A 17,893-nucleotide genomic window follows, 5' to 3' on the forward strand; every position below is an offset into this window, starting at 1 on the left:
TGGATGACTAGGTTGAAGAACTAAAGGAAACTGTGAAGGAAGAATTTATGCCTTGGGTTTCACAATACCTAGTTATGAAGAGAGTCAGTATTGAGCCAAATTTTCACAGCCTGTATTCAAATTTCCTCGATACCCTGAAGAATCCTGAATTTAACAAGATGGTTCTCAATGAAACCTACAGAAACATTAAAGTAAGATCTCTTAGTTTTTTGCTTTTTTATTTTCATATTTTTCCGTTACGGAGCATAGAAGTGCTGTGTTTATTTTTTTGTGGGTGCTTTTAGGCGGGGAGGTATACTGTGATTCTTGGTGGTGGAATATGTGCACTGGTGACGGGATGGGTGTTCGAGCATTGTATGACTGAGACTTAAACCTGAAAGCTTTGTCACTTTCCACATGGTGATTCTATAAAAGAATAAAAATACATTAAAATAAAAAAAATTTTTTAAATAAAACAAAAAAAATACTGTATTGTTATTTGGTAACAATATAAGTTCTAAGATTTGTTTCAAACACAAAAGTTTCTGAAGAGTTGACTCATTGTCTACTGTTTGTTTGGAAATAACAATTTTCAGGTGTTTACCTGAATATTCCAACAAAAATGATTTTGTGTTTTATTTATGTCTTAAATATCTGATAATCTCTAGATTCTTCATTCATCGGTTGTGTTCTTTATAAAGAATCTCAGCATTTTAAGGTCAAACGCTTTAATAATTGTTCCTTAACTTGGGCATTTCGATCTCTTAAGTTCTATCACTTAATTTCTTAGTGATTGTTTTTCAGAAAAATAATGTGTATCAGTACACATTCTTTTTGTATTTACTCTTTTTGTCTTGGGGGCCACATCTGCACTGGCCCAGTCCCCTGCGGGACCGGGATCACAGGGTGCTAGGTATTAAATTCAGCCTGGCTGCATACTAAGCAAGTACTTCAGCCCTTTGAACCATCATCCTAGCCTTGGGTATTTCCCGTTTTTCCTAAGTGACTTTGGACTTTGATTTAGGAATCAGCACTATATTTAAACCAATGGATGGGACTCTTCCCCATTCTTGGTTACGCTGTAGTGCAAAAGAATTCCTGGCTCTTCATGCACAGCTGACTTTCTGCCATTCTGCTGTTGCAATATTGAGTTAAGGAACATGTCTGTGTTATTATCAGCCTTTATTATCTGATAGTGGGAATGACTATTTGTCTATATGGGGACGAAAGTTGTCAGGGCTTTTCAAAAAAATTTTTTTTTCTTTTTAAAAGCACATGCTGGTGCTTAAGGCTACTTCTTGTTTAATGCTCAAGGTTCACTCCTTGTGGAACCTTGGCGGTACCCTGGGGTACTTCCTGGGGCAAGGCTTTTGCTTACCCCATTGAACTGTGTCTGGTCCTAAAATATGTGGATCTTCTTTTTATTTTTAATTTTTTGCTTTTTGGGTCACGCCCGGCATTGCACAGGGCTTACTCCTGGCTCTGCACGCAGGAATTACTCCTGGCGGTGCTCAGGGGACCATATGGGATGCTGGGAATCGAACCCAGGTCGGCCCCGTGCAAGGCAAACGCCCTCCCCGCTGTGCTGTTGCTCCAGCCCCTAAAATATGTGGATCTTAATGTATTAGATTGTTGAGTTGAATTTAATTCATCAAGACTTTTGTAGCTGAACTGTCTTAGGTCTAGGTAAAGTTTTCACATTTTGGTGTTTTGTTTTTCCCACACCCAGTGTTGCTCAGGGATCGTTCCTGACATGCTTGGTAGGGGGAAACATACGGGGTGCCAGGATCGAACCTCGGTTGTCCGCATACAAGGCAAATTCCCTGCCTGCTGTAGTATTGCTTTGGCCCCCAAATGTTTGCATTTTGAGATACTTTTTAGTGGGATTATATACAACTAGTAATTATGGGGACTGGAGCGATAGCACAGCAGGTAGGGCATTTGCCTTGAATGTGGCCGACCCGGGTTCAATTCCTTCGTCCCTCTCCGAGAGCCCTGCAAACTACTGAGAGAGTATCCCACCCGCACGGCAGAGCCTGGCAAGCTACCTGTGGCGTATTCAGTATGTCAAAAACAGTTAACAAGTCTCACGATGGAGACATTACTGGTGCCTGCTCAAGCAAATTGATGAACAACGGGACTACAGTGTAGTGCTACAGTAATTATGGGAGTGGGAGAGGAAAAACAACTTGTAGACGGTGCATAGAGTCCCTCACCAATTCTTCACTTTTTTTTATTCCTTTTTGGGTCACGCCCGATGATGTACAGGGGTTACTCCTGGCTCTGCACTGAGGTATTACCCCTGGCGGTGCTCAGGGGACCATATGGGATGCTGGGAATCGAACTTGGGTAGGCCTCGTGCAAGGCAACCGCCCTACCCGCTGTGCTATCGCTTCAGCCCCCACCAACAATTCTTAGCCAATCAGGCTGATGGTTCAGTGTCAGCACACTAAGATTCTGAAATCATCCTGCCATTGGTGCTCTGAGACTTCCAGGGTTTCACCCAGCAAAGATCAGTTTACTGTGTGGTGCCAGGGTTTGAACCAGGGAGCGTCACTTGAAAGTCATGGAGTTTCATTTTTGGACACTAATATACTTTTTTTCTTTAATCTGTTTTAAAACTTTTAATCTGAAGATCCAGAATGTCTGCTGTTAATAAATACAGCAAAATGATAACTGGTTTTATTTGCGGGGCGGAGTGGGGAGCCAAACCCGACTATGCCCAGAATTATTCCTGACTTGATGTTCAGGGATCATTTCTGGAGACTATGTAGTGTCAGGTATTGAACCCTAGTCAGTTGCACATAAGGCAAGCACATTCCCCGATGTACTATCTTATATCAGGCCCAAAAACGATGCTACTTTGATATACGTGCTAGATCTAATTTAGGACATGTTACCAAAAGTGGTAGCTTGGTTTTAAGGTAGGATAATGGAATTCTTAGATGTTGAGTTGAATTTTTCATATGCAAATTTTTATACTTAATGTATGTTATTTCAGGTTCTGCTTACCTCTGATAAAGCTGCAGCCAATTTCTCAGATCGCTCCTTGTTGAAGAACTTGGGACATTGGCTTGGAATGATCACACTAGCTAAAAATAAACCCATCTTACACACTGTGAGTTTTAGCTAAGAATGCATGCAAACTTGAGAATGTAGCATGTTTTGTCAAAAAGTTATTTTATGATGCTGGGGTTCAAATCCAGGGCCTCTTATATGCAGTTATTGTACTCTGCCAGTGAGCTACATCCCTGATACATGACAAACTTACTTTTGTTTTGGGGATTATTCTTTGTTTATATTTGTGTTTGGGGACCACAGCTATTGGTGGTCAGGGACTGTTCCTGTCTCTGTGCTTAGGACTGACCTCTTCATACCCGTGTAGGGTCAGATGGAACCAGACCTTGGTTCAGCCATATAATGTGAAATATGTTATATATAAATATATATATATACCTCAGCCATAAGTAAGTTAATACCTTACATCCTGTACTGTCTGGCAAAATTAATTTTGGGCTTTGGGGTCATACCTGGCATGCTTGGGGTTTAGACTTGGGGTCCCCTCCTGGTTATGTGATGCCAATGATACAAAATTTCCCTCCATTATGCTCTCAAGCATTTGAGTTGTTTCTAATTCTTGGGGTTTATGATTATTTGGTGTTCATGAGAATTTTTGATATTGTTTGAATCCCTATTTGAATGTTCCCAACCCCATATCTTTCAGGGGCATAAATAGCCAATAAGGTAAGGTTGTTAGTTCTTTTCATTTGGCAGTGGTTGAAATCTTTTGGCAAGATACTTTTTTGTGTGTACCTTTTGATGGGTTTTCAATTATATTCCCAGCTTTTAAAATGTTTCTTGTTGTTCTAGGACTTGGATGTAAAATCTTTGCTGCTAGAGGCTTATGTTAAAGGACAGCAGGAATTGCTCTATGTAGTGCCCTTTGTCGCCAAAGTCTTAGAGTCTAGCATTCGTAGTGTGGTAAGTACATTTTAGTAATTCATTGATGGCAGTTTTTAAGATTCAGATTGTGTATACATGAGAGCAGATGATTATATTCATAGTTCTTAAGATCAATATTTGAGTTTTCTTCAGGGCTACCCAATTTGAAAGTCTAAGGAGAATTACAGAATTAAAACAGCTGATAGTGGGCTTTAGAAATTGAAATATTTCTGATATTATTTGGTGTGTGCTTAAATGATTTAAGCATAAATGTTTTACTTGTGATAAAAATGAGAGTGATTTGGAACCATTTTAACATAGTAACTTTTCTTTAGGTCTTTAGGCCACCCAACCCTTGGACAATGGCAATTATGAATGTATTAGCTGAGCTACATCAGGAACATGACTTAAAGGTAAATAATACTTTTTTATCTTCTAGAAATGTTTTGCTGTGACATTATTAAATTTTATAGTAAAGTGAGTATTTGGTAGAAGGCATAACAATTGGGGAAAAGTATGAAGAAAACTAAATTGTAATCAAATATCTGCATTATATAGTTAAACTTGAAGTTTGAAATTGAGGTCCTCTGCAAGAACCTTGCATTAGACATCAATGAGCTAAAACCTGGAAACCTCCTAAAGGATAAAGATCGCCTGAAGAACTTAGATGAACAGCTCTCTGCTCCAAAGAAAGATGTCAAGCAGCCAGAAGAGCTCCCTCCCATCACTACCACAAGTACGTATGATCATCACTTGGTTTGATCCTCGGCACTGAGTCAGAACCAAGCCTTAAGCTAGGTGGGTGTGGCCCTAAACCACTAACATAATAAATAGAAAGGTCTTTGGCATTTTTTGGGGTGGCTGTTGTATTGGAGTTGGAAGATAGGACCATACCCCTCGATGCTTAGGGATTACTTCTGGCTCTGCACTCAGGGGTCTCATGCTGTGTGGTGCCAGGGATTAAACCCAGATTTGCCTTGTGTACAAGGCAAGTGTTTTCTGTATTTTCTGTGCTCTCTCTCAGTTCAAGAGCATAAAGTTGTTTTAAAATGGTACATCTATACTTGAATAGCAAGTCATAATTGTATCATATGTGTTCTGTTTGAGCCTTATATATTTTGTGGTGATATTTCTAATTTTTCGTTTGTTCTTAGACCACACCTGTCAGTGCTCAATGATTACTCCTGACTGCACTCTGGAGTCACCCTGGCCATGCTCAGGGGAACCATACGGGATGGTGTGGATCAGATCTGGGTTGGCTGCATGCAAAGGAAAGGCCTTACCTGATACCTCTCCAGCCGAGATTTCTAAATTTAGTTGGGTTTTTGTTTTTGTTTTAATCTTCTCATTTTGGGACCATATCCGTCTATGCTAAGGACTTGCTTCTGACTAGTGCTTGAGAACATTAGAGGGTTCTGGGAATCAAACCTGGTACAGCCGCATGACCTCCTTCCCTGCTCTCTGTTTGGTTTTTATGGTTTAGCTTTACATGTGGTGATGATCTGGTGCTCTTCACAGCTTAGTGCCTGGGGTCACTAACCATGTTAGGGTAACCATGTGGTGCCACATTCGAATCCAACCTCTGAATGGAAAGCACGCACTCAGTCCTTGAACTGTTTCTGAGAGCTTTCTAATTTTTTTTTATGTTTTTTTTTTAAGGTAGTTGGTGGTAGGGTGGGGCTATTTGGGCCCCACACCTGGGGCCACACTAAGATGACAGAGTTGAATCCCGTTGGCTATGTGCAAAGCAAGCAGCCTACTTGCTATACTATCAAGATCCAAGATTTCTAAATTCTTTTTATTTTTTTGGCTTTTTGGGTCACACCCAGCGATGCACAGGAGTTAACTTCTTTCTCTGCACTCAGGAATTACTCCTACTCCTGGTGGTGTTGGGGATTGGGGGGGGTGGCCATATGGGGGGTGCTGGGAATGACACCCAGGTTGGCCGTGTGCAAGGCAAACGCCCTACCTGCTGTGATGTTTTACTCCAGCCCCGATTTCTTACGCAAAATTCTTAAGCAAAAATGAATGGTGTCTAGGTTTTTTCTTACTAGAATCTATTTGGGTTTTTGTGTGTTATTAAATATAATTAATAGTGGGGCTGGAGTGATAGCACAGCGGGTAGGGCGTTTGCCTTGCACACTGTCAACCCAGGTTCGATTCCCAGCATCCCATATGGTCCCCTGAGCACGGCCAGGGGTAATTCCTGAGTGCAGAGCCAGGAGTGACCCCTGAGTATCACTGGGTGTGACCCAAAAAGCAAAACATATATATATATATATATATATATATATATATATATATATATATATATAATAGGTGTATCTTGTTGCCAAGTTATCTTAAATTGTTGAGGTCTTAGCATTGCATTGGCTTGATGGCCTCTGGTTATTCCATAAATAAGAGAAAGCCAGACAGATCATACAGAGGAGTTAATATCTAGAGCAAAAGGATTGAAAATGTGGGGGGTTTGAATTATTAGAAATTGTGGTCAGAGTATATCATCCTTGTTTATACTATAGTTGCTGGGAATTGACAGATAAAGTCACAAAAGAGATCAAGCATACATCAATAGAGAATGGTGAACTGGAGCTATAGCACAGCAGGGTAGGGCATTTGCCTTACATGCAGCCAACCCGGGTTCGATTCCCAGCATCCCATATAGTCCTCTGAGCACTGCCAGGAGGAATTCCTGAGTGTAGGGCCAGGAGTAACCCCTGTGTATCACCAGGTAGGACCCAAAAAGCAAAACAAATAGGGAATGGTCCAAAGCCAAAAAAAATAAGGTTTTGACTGATAATGTGGCATGATCCCTTAATTAATGTATTATAGAGAGACATTAATAAAGTTTAAGAATTCACTGATCTGTTCTGTTTAAATGTTTAATAGGATTGGAGAGATAGTGCAGGTAAAGACCTTTCGTGTCCCTGACCTGGCTGGACACTATTGCACTTCGTATGGCCCCCAAATTCTGCCAGGACATCTAACTAAGCACAGGGGTAGGGATTTAAGCCTTTAGCCCTGCTGGATGTGGACCAAAAAATAAAACAGCAAAACCAAAATTTTCCTTGTTGTAATTTATAGAGTGGTAAAAATGTGATCTGTATCATTTTCTACCAAAAGACTTAAACTAAGTAATTTAATTCGCTAGGAATTTAATTTAATAAAAGCTATTTTACACCCTGTTCTTATATGCTAAGATATAGAAATGTGTTCTTTTCACTAGCTTTTTATTATATCTCCCTATTTTCAGCAACTTCTACAACACCAGCGACCAGTACCACCTGTACTGCCACTGTTCCACCACAGCCACAGTACAGCTACCATGACATCAATGTCTATTCCCTTGCGGGCTTGGCACCACACATTACTCTAAACCCAACAGTAAGTAAGCGCTACCCTGTCCTCTGATATGTACTCAGTGACAGGGTCAACTTGTCTCATTTCATTCTTGATTTCTAGTTGTATGCTTCTATTACAGAGAACTGAGTTTGGGTCGTAAAGTAAATTCTCATTTGGAAACTTGGACTTTCTAAGTTAAATGTCATATGATGATGTTTCTCAACTTTGCAACAAAATAACATTGATGACCCTCCTGTACAAGTTGAATTTTTCTCTAAAATATATGGGGGGTTGGGGGGTTATGGAACATTCTTAGAGTATATGAGAATATATGTTACATATATAAGTATATATGTAGATAAATATATAACATATTCATCTAATATAGTGGATAAGGTGCTTGCACATGGCTAAACTGGTTTGATTACTCAGCACCCCAAGTGATCCCCCAGGCACCACTTGACGTAGCCCCAAAACAACAGAAGATGTGACTAGGAACCACAGGGATGGTACAGGGGTAATGTCTTTCATCCATTCCCTGGCACCACAAAAGTCCCCTCGGCACCATTAATAGAGATTACTTAGTACATGGCCCCAGAAATAAGTCCTGAGCACATCTGGGTATGGCCCCCAAACCAAAATACTTTTTTTTTTTTTTTGTCTTTTGGGTTACACCTGGAGATGCACAAGAATTAGTCCTTACTCTGCACTCAGGAATTACTCCTGGCCCGGTGCTCAGGGGACCATATGGGATGCTGGGAATCGAACCCCGGTCGGCTGAGTACAAGACAAATACCCTACCGGCTGTGCTATCACTCCAGCCCCTCGTTTGTTTTTAGGACAGAACATGTTTGAGGCACAAGTTGTTGATTTTGCTTTGGGGCATATTTTGGTGTTCTCAGTAGTTATTCCTGGTTTGGGTATTTAAGTACTTGTGGTACTTGATCCAGGTCTTGGTCCTTTTGCTTGTTAAGCAGTCCAATTCATTGAGTTCTCTTTGGTCCAAAAGAACTGCAAACTTCAACAAGTTTTAACCCGACATTATCAAGTATCACATGACATGCCACAGTGAATACTTTTCCTTTCTTATCCAGGCTTATTTTCCTGGGTTTATTGGTCAACTTAAACTTAAAATTGATGCACCAGTTAGCCTTAAAATTTTATTTCAGTACTGTTTGAGTAGCATAAGATACTGAATTATTTTGCTGCTTTTTTTTTTTTTTGGGGGGGGTCACACCAAGCGATGCACAGGGGTTACTCCTGGCTTTGCACTCAGGAATTACTCCTGGCAGTGCTTGGGGGACCATATGGGATGCTGGTAATTGAACCCGGGTCGGCCGCGTGCAAGGCAAACACCCTACCCGCTGTGCTATCGCTCCGGCCCCGATACTGAATTATTTAATTTTGGGCTTTTGAACCTCACCTGGTAGAGCTCAGGGGCTACTCTGGTAGTGCTTTGTACCATAGGAAGCATCAGACATTGAAGTGGGTTCAGCTGCAAGTAGTGCAAGTGTCTCTCCAGACCTGGTTGTCCTGTTAAACAATGGTTGACTTAATTTGTTTTTCTTCACCTAGATTCCGCTGTTTCAGGCACATCCACAGCTAAAGCAATGTGTACGTCAAGCAATTGAACGGGCAGTCCAGGAGCTGGTCCATCCGGTGGTGGATCGTTCTATTAAGATTGCCATGACTACTTGTGAGCAAATAGTCAGAAAAGATTTCGCCCTGGATTCTGAGGAGTCTCGAATGAGAATAGCAGCTCATCATATGATGCGTAATTTGACAGCTGGAATGGCCATGATTACATGCAGGGAACCTTTACTTATGAGCATATCTACTAACTTGAAAAATAGCTTTGCCTCAGCCCTTCGAGTAAGTTGGTTATTTCCTTATAGTTCAGAACTTAACCACTGCTTGTCTTGAGAGAGATGTTTTGTTTGCTGGGAAGAAGTATCTTCACTTGTCACCAGGTTTGTTTGGTGACTTCTTAGATTGTAAATTCCATGGGAAGGATTTTGTCATTTGTTCATTATGATAACTTCAATATAAGGTTTGGCAAGTAGTAGATGACCAGATTGCTTTACAGAAATGATACTCTGAAAATGTCCTTTCTGATCACCATAAAGTATTAGGTTAAAATACTTGGAATTCAACAGTACAACTGACTTGTTTTATGTCAACAATATTTTTTGGTTTGTTTTTATTGTTTCTAAGTACAAAAAGACTTAAAGTGACTTTCCATTGACACAGTATATACTCTTTCCAACTAATTCAGTTTCTAATTTTTTCTGTCACATAGTTAATAATGCCTTTATTATTTTTATATTGTTGACCATCTGTATCACATCCAAATTAGATGTTTAGGATAGGTGATGTTTTCATCTTAATGATGAAGGGGTTAATTAAACTGTCTTAGGGTCATAACTTTTGAAATGTAATTAGATCCAGAGAACTATTAAAATGTGTTTGATTTCTCATTTTCTATTATCCGGTCTCCTGATTTTCCATAGAATACTAAATCTTTTTCTTTTTGTGTCAATAGACTGCATCCCCACAACAGAGGGAAATGATGGATCAAGCAGCTGCCCAGTTAGCTCAGGACAATTGTGAATTAGCTTGCTGTTTTATTCAGAAGACTGCAGTAGAAAAAGCAGGCCCTGAGATGGATAAGAGATTAGCAACTGTAAGTGTTAAATGTTTGCCTTTTTTCGCTTTTTACATTTAAGAAAGTGCCTCATAACAAGAACCTCAGTGACTTTTCTTATTTGCAGGAATTTGAGCTGAGAAAACATGCTAGGCAAGAAGGGCGAAGGTACTGTGATCCAGTTGTGCTAACATACCAAGCTGAGCGAATGCCAGAGCAAATCAGACTAAAAGTGAGAATTGGTGTCTGTCTTTCTCTGTCCTGTTTATTTCCTTGCTGCTTAAACTTTACCAAGACTTGGACAATGGTCTTAAATGTTTCAGAGAAAGCATTTTACTTAATGAAAATGCTCACTATCTCTCATCCTCTCATTATTGAATTGCTATAATAAAAATATATGTGTCCTTTAAAGGTTTTTCCCATTTTGGTCTTAGTATTTATTGCTAATTGCTTATTGGGAAGATGTTGAGAAATTAGCTTGGTTTTAAAACCCCAAGGTAGGGGCCGGAGTTGATAGCACAGCAGGTAGGGCATTTTCCTTGCACATGGCAGACCCAGGTTCAATCCCCGGCATCCCATATTGTCCCCCAGCGCTGCAAGGAGTAACCCCTGACAATTGCTGAATGTGACCCAAAAAGCAAAAAAAAACAAAAACAAACAAACAAATAAAAAAACCAAGGTAGAAGGTAAGATTGCAGGTAGGCATAGTTCTGTGAGGAAAAAACTGTATAAATGAGGATAACTGACAGGATTAAGTATAATGGATCCCTCTGAACTGGGTGTATTTGTGTGCATATATCCTATTCAGTTATATTCAGTACACACGTGCATATATATTTAATAGTGTTGTTACATTATTTAACTTCTGTGACACTAGTATTCCTGTACCCCTTCTGTGCTAAGAGTTCTGTGGTTACTCATGTGCAGACTTTCCAATTTCAAAAAATATTTCCTTTGTGAAAAAGAATTCTATCAAAATAGGTTTTCTTCTTTCAAGGTTGGTGGTGTGGACCCAAAGCAGCTGGCTGTTTATGAAGAATTTGCACGCAATGTGCCTGGTTTCTTGCCTACAAATGATTTAAGTCAGCCCACCGGATTTTTAGCTCAGCCCATGAAGGTAAATACTTGCTTTGGATTATTTCATGTTTTATGTAGAATGTTTTTGTCAGTTGTCATTTGATTCCTAGATAAAGATTTTAGGGGAATAATTAGCTTTTCAGGGACTACAGTTACAGGGGAGCAATTATCCAGGGCTGTTTGAATATAGATTTCTTTGCTTCCGATCATTTGGCATACAAAGTTTTTCTTTGTTTTGGGTTGTTAGTATTTTGTTTATGTGTTTTGGTCTACATGGTTGACGCTTCCTAATTTAAAGAATTTTCATGACTTCTGAAAGATCTAAAAATTTGAATCACTTACTTATCAAAAATAGAAAGACGTTTATTCCTGAGCATAATTGACCTTAATGTCCCTTTGAATCCTTTGGATCTTTTTGCTACTAAGACAGTCTTTCTTAATATAACTATAATGGATCCATTGAAATCATGACCTTAACACTGCTAATGATCATTATAATCTAGTTCCTAGACCTTATTCAAGTTTTATCAAATGTACCATATTGCCTTTTCATAAATTTTTATTTTAAAAAAACCTGTTTCAAAAGCAAACCTTCAAACTGTGTTGTTCAAAAATAAATTTTTGACTTGTTTTTAAAATGTCCAGTTGGTCAGTTTGGATTAGCTCCTTCAATTTTCTTTATTGTTTCCTTGACAATTTTGAAGATTGACCTGTTTTCTACTTTGGCCTTATTTGAGTTTTTCCAATGAGTTCTTAGGAATAGATTCTGAATGGAAGAGGTTTTCCATGTTTTGATGGAAAAAAATAAGGATAGTAATCATGTTAGTAGACTTTTCAGTTGTATGTGACTGGGGGAAAAAGTCTTATTTTAACCATATCTCTTTGTTTCCTTCTTTAAAATAGCAAGCTTGGGCAACAGATGATGTAGCTCAGATTTATGACAAGTGCATTACAGAACTGGAGCAGCACCTACATGCTATTCCGCCAGCTCTGGCCATGAATCCTCAAGCACAGGCTCTCAGAAGTCTTTTGGAGGTTGTGGTACTATCTCGAAACTCTAGGGATGCCATAGCTGCTCTTGGATTGCTCCAGAAGGTTAGTTCTTAAACTGTTAATTTTGTTAGGAAGGTTTGTTTATTAATCACCTGGTGGTGACTTGAATCACCATCTGCTTACTTGATTCATGCTTAAAATTTTAAAATGGTAGTTTGTCCACAGAAGTTGTTGAAATTTTGAGAAGGGAGATAGTGGACTCGGGCCATGCTTAGAAAAGTCATCCTTGTGCTGCAGCTTTGATTGATGCTGGGGAGTTGGGATGGGATGTGGGAATCTGATGTCAGGGATTGGATTCAGAACCTCTCCTATTTTAGATATGTGCTCTTTACTCGAGCTGTCTCTTAAACTCCAATTTTGAACAAGCTCTGTCCCAGATTAATCAGGTGACTTACTCAAATTGTGGCAGGCACAGGAGAGCTCTATGGGTTGAAGTGGCAGGCTTTGCACGCAGCACTAAGCACAAACCTGGGTGTAACATTTAAGAAATACCACGTGTGACCCCATAACAAAAAATGGAACAAACTACAGTTATTAAACTAGAAAATGAATCAAATTTTTTAAAAAACACACCCTTTGATGCTCAGGGGTTCCTGACTCTGCACTGAAGAATTATTTCTGGTGGTGTTCAAGGGACCATTTCGGATGTGGGAAATCCAACCTGGGTCTGCCATGTGCAAGGCAAGCACCCTACCTGCTGTACTACTGATCCATCCCAGTGAATCACTTTTTGTTTGCCCTCCCTATTAAGAATTTTCTGGAAACAGCATTATTTAAGATCTCTCCTTCTTCCCCTCATCTTCTCATTTTTCCAAGCTTCATCCCTTCTCTTTTCTGTGGTGTTTATTGCAATGGAGGGCAGGGCCACACTTGGGCTGCTATACCAGAGGTATCACATTGCAATGCCTCCTATAGCATGCTTGGGTATTTCAGGAAATGCCAGAGATCAGTACATGGCCTCATGACTTCAAGGCAAAGTACTTTGCCACAAGCATTCCTCAGATTTGTGTTTAAAAAACTTTCAGTGGACAGTACAATAGATGGAGAGAACCCATTGGATTTTGATTTGGTCAGTGGGGACTTTAATGACAGGAAAAAAGTGGTATTATAAACGAGTTTAGAATTTGTGTTCTGTGTGTAAACAGGAATTAAAATTTTTCTTTATTTTTACTTACTTGGGAGGGGCCTCGGTGAAGGGCACATCTAGTGGTGTTTGGGGCATCATGTGGTATCAGAGATACCCAGATTTTCTGCATGCAAAGCCAGGCATCAGCTCAGTTGAGCTCCCAATAGGTAGTAGGTAGAGATTGTTCTTTCAAGAGTTTAGAAGATGCCTATTGTTTGCATTAGGTTTTCTTTATTATGCCAAGCACTGGATTTCCCATGATTTTGAGTACTTTTTTCGTAGGCTGTAGAGGGCTTATTAGATGCCACAAGTGGTGCTGATGCTGACCTACTGTTGCGCTATAGAGAGTGCCACCTTCTGGTGCTCAAAGCTCTTCAAGATGGCCGGGCATATGGATCTCCATGGTGTAATAAACAGATCACAAGGTCAGTAACCTTATTAGAAGAGTAGTATTTTATTGGCTGCCTTCAGAAGTGCGTGTCCAGTGATTTTACTTTATTCCTGGAAGTGTATAAGTACTTAGACCAGTTTTCCATCTGGTACTCTGATTGATACAGAGAACAAATTATTGTTTAGAGAAATAAGTTATTTTCAATGATTTTGGTGATTGTACTAAATTTCATATTTTTTATTTTTTATTAAATTTCATATTTTTAACTGTTAGGTAGAGTGCTTTGTTGAGCAAAGCTTGAATTTTTTTTGTACTGTTCTTCTAAATTTCTAGCTATTTTAAATTTATATACTAATTTGTGGTTTTTTAAGGTATCCTTGAGTAAAATGCACTCTAGCTCCATGTTTCTCGTGTATAGTTAAGCCCATGTAAATATACTGATTTCTAGGTGCCTAATTGAATGTCGGGATGAGTATAAATACAATGTGGAAGCTGTGGATTTGCTAATTCGCAATCATTTGGTTAATATGCAGCAATATGATCTTCATCTAGCTCAGGTATGGAAAAAGAACTTACTTAAGTAATAAAAGGGGCCCTAATAATGGGAGAGTATGTCTTTCTTACATTGTGCTTTCTGTGTTGCCAGTCAATGGAGAATGGTTTAAACTACATGGCCGTGGCATTTGCTATGCAATTAGTAAAAATCTTGTTGGTGGATGAAAGAAGTGTTGCCCATGTAACTGAGGCAGATCTGTTCCACACCATTGAAACCCTCATGAGGATTAATGCTCATTCCAGAGGCAATGCTCCAGAAGGGTGAGGATGAAATAAATGTTCTGGGATCCCAGTGTTTATGACAGTCAGTGAAACCTTTAGGAATGAATGCAGACTTACTACATTGTAACTTGTTACACTCTTTTGGAGGGAGGGGGGTGAGGAGGGATAGTTGGGCCATACCTTGCAGTGCTCAGGAATTACTCCTGGTGGTGCTCTGGGTACCATATGGGATGTCGGGGATTGAACCTTGGTTGGCCACTTGCAAGTATGCTTCCCATTGTACTATCACTCCAGCCCCTACTTGTTACAACTTTCTGTTTTAAAAATGTTTATTTTATAAAATAGTTTACAAAATTTGATTACATTTAGTATTCAGACACCAATTCCACCACCATTACACCTTTCCACCACCATATTTTGAATGTTTCCACCCTGAACCCCAATTCCTGCCCCAAAGCAGAACTGAAATAATTTATTTTGTATTGTTTGTTATGAAAAACCATTGAAAATGCTATAACAAGTTTTCTTAGAGGAAAGACTATGAAGGTTGTTGTATTTCATCCAGGGGCCATTAAGTCCTTCTATAATAGATCACTAACATGTTGTTAAAGATTGAGCCTTGTGTGCTTTATATATATATCTATAAAAATTTCCCTTTAAGATTGATTGCCTCTTTAAATCCCATCAGATGTGGTGCGGTACTCTTGGAGTATGGGGGGTGTAAGGGATTTGCAGCTGTGAGTCAAGGAATATAACTGTACGTAACTCTTCATGAATAATTTATAGGAAGCTTTAGTGAGGCCCTGTAGTGTCACCTGAAGAATGAGACCTTATTTTCTAAACCTTCTTGCTTTAGAGCTGTGCATAATATCCTGGACTTAATATCAAAGTCCTGTTTAAGTCATGACTATGATAGTTAAAAATCTACTTTTGTACGGGCTGGAGAGATATTACAGGGGATAGGGCACTTGCCTTCCTCACAGCCAACCCAGGTTTGATTTAGGCACCCTATATGGTCTCCTGAGACCCAGCAGGAATGATTTCTGAACAGAACAAGGAGTAAGCCCAGAGCACTGCTTGGTGTGACCTCAAAACAAAAAGACCTGCTTTTTTTCTTTTAAAAAAAACACCTTTTTGGGGGGCTAGAGCAATAGTACAGTGGGTAGGGCGTTTGCCTTGCACGAAGCCAACCCAGGTTTGATTCCCAATATCCCATATGAAAGTCCTTAGCGCTCCTGAGTAGCACCAGGAGCAACCCTGTGCATCGCCAGGTGTGACCCAAAAAGGAAAAAAACATCTTTTTGTGAAAAATGGAAATACTATCTTAAACTCTTGAGCATAAAGATAAATAACATCAGGCATGTCACGTAGTAGATATGCAGTACATATACTTATTTTTAAATATGAATATCAGCTCTATTTCAGTGGGTTCCTCTTTTTTGTCACTAAGACTTACCTGAGGTTAGTAGTTTGTATATTATAATTTCATTTGTGCAGATCTGAAGAGACAGGGTAGTTTTGTTTAAATATGAAAATGGTAACATGGTTTCTAAATAAGGAAGCTGTTCAGCTAAATATCTGAATTTATGACCTTAAGTAGACTGATACTCATTCTGGATTTCTTGTACTAGATTACCCCAGCTGATGGAAGTAGTACGATCCAACTATGAAGCAATGATTGATCGTGCTCATGGAGGCCCTAATTTTATGATGCATTCTGGGATCTCTCAAGCCTCAGAGTACGATGATCCTCCGGGACTGAGGGAGAAGGCAGAGTATCTTCTGAGGGAATGGGTGAATCTCTACCATTCAGCAGCAGCTGGCCGTGACAGTACCAAAGCTTTCTCTGCGTTTGTTGGACAGGTAGAGCTTTTGGAAAGAAAGGTGCTTTTTATTCAACATAAGTAGGGTGTGATACCTCCAATATTAAAGTTATTATATTAATGTTAAAATATTAATGTATTTGTGTTCAGACAGTTACCTCCATACTCATGTAAATCAAAATACAATTGTCCTGTTAAATTGATGTATCATATTATCATTGGTTACTAAACAATTAAAGTCAGCATTCCTCATCTTTTAATTGTATTTATACCATTTCAATTGTCACAATTACAAAGTACAATGGGTCAGATAGATAATAAACAGTTGCCAGATAAAAATTTGATACTTGGCTTTCAATAATGGCATTATGAGCTAATTAAAAACATGTCTATAATATATGGTTAGGAAAAAACATAATAAGGGGTCTGAGAAATAATGTAGAGGGTAAGGTTCTTGCCTTACATGTTGCCAAACCTGGTTTGAATTCCCAAAACCATGTATAGTTGTCTAAGCACACTGCAGCATATGGGCCTTTCCAGAGTGGGTGAGGACAGCAAAAAAATATCTAAATGGTAGCCCTTTTTAATATACAAAACCTGATTAATATGTTATTCAGTGAAATAGTTTATATTATTTTCATTATGTTTGATCTTAACGGGATTCCCCTAGTTAACAGGTTTGACAGTAATATATGTGAACAGGAAAAACTGTAGGGACAAAGCCATGAAACCATTTTATCATTTTGTTACGATTATCACTGAACACTGAGCTGCTGTGAGGGATTATGTATGACCGTAGTAGTCCGTTTGTCCCACTCTTACTACTTTTCTGATAAGTAGTATTTTTCCTGAACTGGCCTTTGAATTCCTTCAGTAAAGATTTTATTTGTGCAGAAATATGCAGATTGAGATGATATTTCTTCAAACTGATAATAAAAGTTTAGTTGTGGTACCAAGGGAAGAATGTTAATTAGATCTTTTTAGCAAGTGAATGACAATTGAATGTGGAAGAGCTGATTTGAATTTTTGAATTTGCTAGAAAATTGATTTATCTTGCAAGGTTACTTAGTTATACTAAGTAATTTCTCCCCTAAGAGAATCCAAGAAACTATAAAACATACCCTATTAAAAAGACATTTGAATTGTTTCTAGTTTGATTTCTGATTTGAATGGAAGAATTTTTAATCATTTGTTTTTGTGATCATTAGTATTTCATGGGTATGGATGTGGCATGTCTTAGCTCTTTCTGCTGATTTATTTGCTGTGGTTCTTTATGTTTGAAAATGATAATGTGCTTTTTCTCTTTCCTTCTACATCCTTTTGGGAATTCTTCCTCTTTGTGCTACTTTTTGATGATAATGTATGTCCTCATCTCTTTCCTTCCTTTTTCAGATATTAGTGTACAGAAATCTCTTTTAGTCTTCTTTCCTGATAAGAGCACGTTATTGTCAATTTAGCTATTTTATTGCATATTAAGGGATAGTTAACTTACTTTCAAATTTCCAAATATTCATTATGGGCTTTGTTTCTTTATTGAATACTACTCCCCCTTACTAGCCTTATTTCTTACTTCACTGTCTTCCTTTGTACTAGCCAAATAACTCTCCAGATCATATGTCATAAAATGATCCTTAACTGCCCTTTTCTACTTTATTTTAACTTAATTTATGTTACGGTAACAATTTTATTAAAGTGGTTGAATATGTTTGTGGTATTTGCAACTGATACCTACATAGTCT

The 17,893-nt window shown here is 38.8% G+C and overlaps 1 protein-coding gene and 1 non-coding gene across 8 annotated transcripts in view; both read left to right on the forward strand.

Annotated features, from left to right (window-relative positions):
* CNOT1 (CCR4-NOT transcription complex subunit 1) overlaps positions 1 to 17,893 on the forward strand; it is a 103,189-nt gene that overhangs the window by 69,374 nt on the left and 15,922 nt on the right. For 4 of the 7 annotated variants that reach the window (XM_055144987.1, XM_055144989.1, XM_055144988.1 and 1 more), the window contains 15 exons: positions 12 to 191; positions 2,981 to 3,097; positions 3,850 to 3,960; positions 4,257 to 4,334; positions 4,480 to 4,657; positions 7,175 to 7,305; positions 8,839 to 9,135; positions 9,806 to 9,946; positions 10,035 to 10,139; positions 10,905 to 11,024; positions 11,888 to 12,079; positions 13,446 to 13,588; positions 14,003 to 14,111; positions 14,201 to 14,370; positions 15,963 to 16,215. In XM_055144987.1, coding sequence (XP_055000962.1) covers positions 12 to 191; positions 2,981 to 3,097; positions 3,850 to 3,960; positions 4,257 to 4,334; positions 4,480 to 4,657; positions 7,175 to 7,305; positions 8,839 to 9,135; positions 9,806 to 9,946; positions 10,035 to 10,139; positions 10,905 to 11,024; positions 11,888 to 12,079; positions 13,446 to 13,588; positions 14,003 to 14,111; positions 14,201 to 14,370; positions 15,963 to 16,215 — 2,325 coding nt within the window. The remainder of the gene's footprint in view (positions 1 to 11; positions 192 to 2,980; positions 3,098 to 3,849; positions 3,961 to 4,256; positions 4,335 to 4,479; positions 4,658 to 7,174; positions 7,306 to 8,838; positions 9,136 to 9,805; positions 9,947 to 10,034; positions 10,140 to 10,904; positions 11,025 to 11,887; positions 12,080 to 13,445; positions 13,589 to 14,002; positions 14,112 to 14,200; positions 14,371 to 15,962; positions 16,216 to 17,893) is intronic. The other 3 variants (XM_004600631.3, XM_004600632.3, XM_055144991.1) reach the window with 1 other exon arrangement.
* Positions 1,009 to 1,143, forward strand: LOC129406894 (small nucleolar RNA SNORA46). Its single transcript, XR_008631315.1, has one exon. It is a non-coding gene; the product is annotated as a small nucleolar RNA SNORA46 (small nucleolar RNA).

The sequence above is a fragment of the Sorex araneus genome, chromosome 8, assembly GCF_027595985.1.
Source record: "Sorex araneus isolate mSorAra2 chromosome 8, mSorAra2.pri, whole genome shotgun sequence".
Classification (NCBI taxonomy): domain Eukaryota; kingdom Metazoa; phylum Chordata; class Mammalia; order Eulipotyphla; family Soricidae; genus Sorex; species Sorex araneus.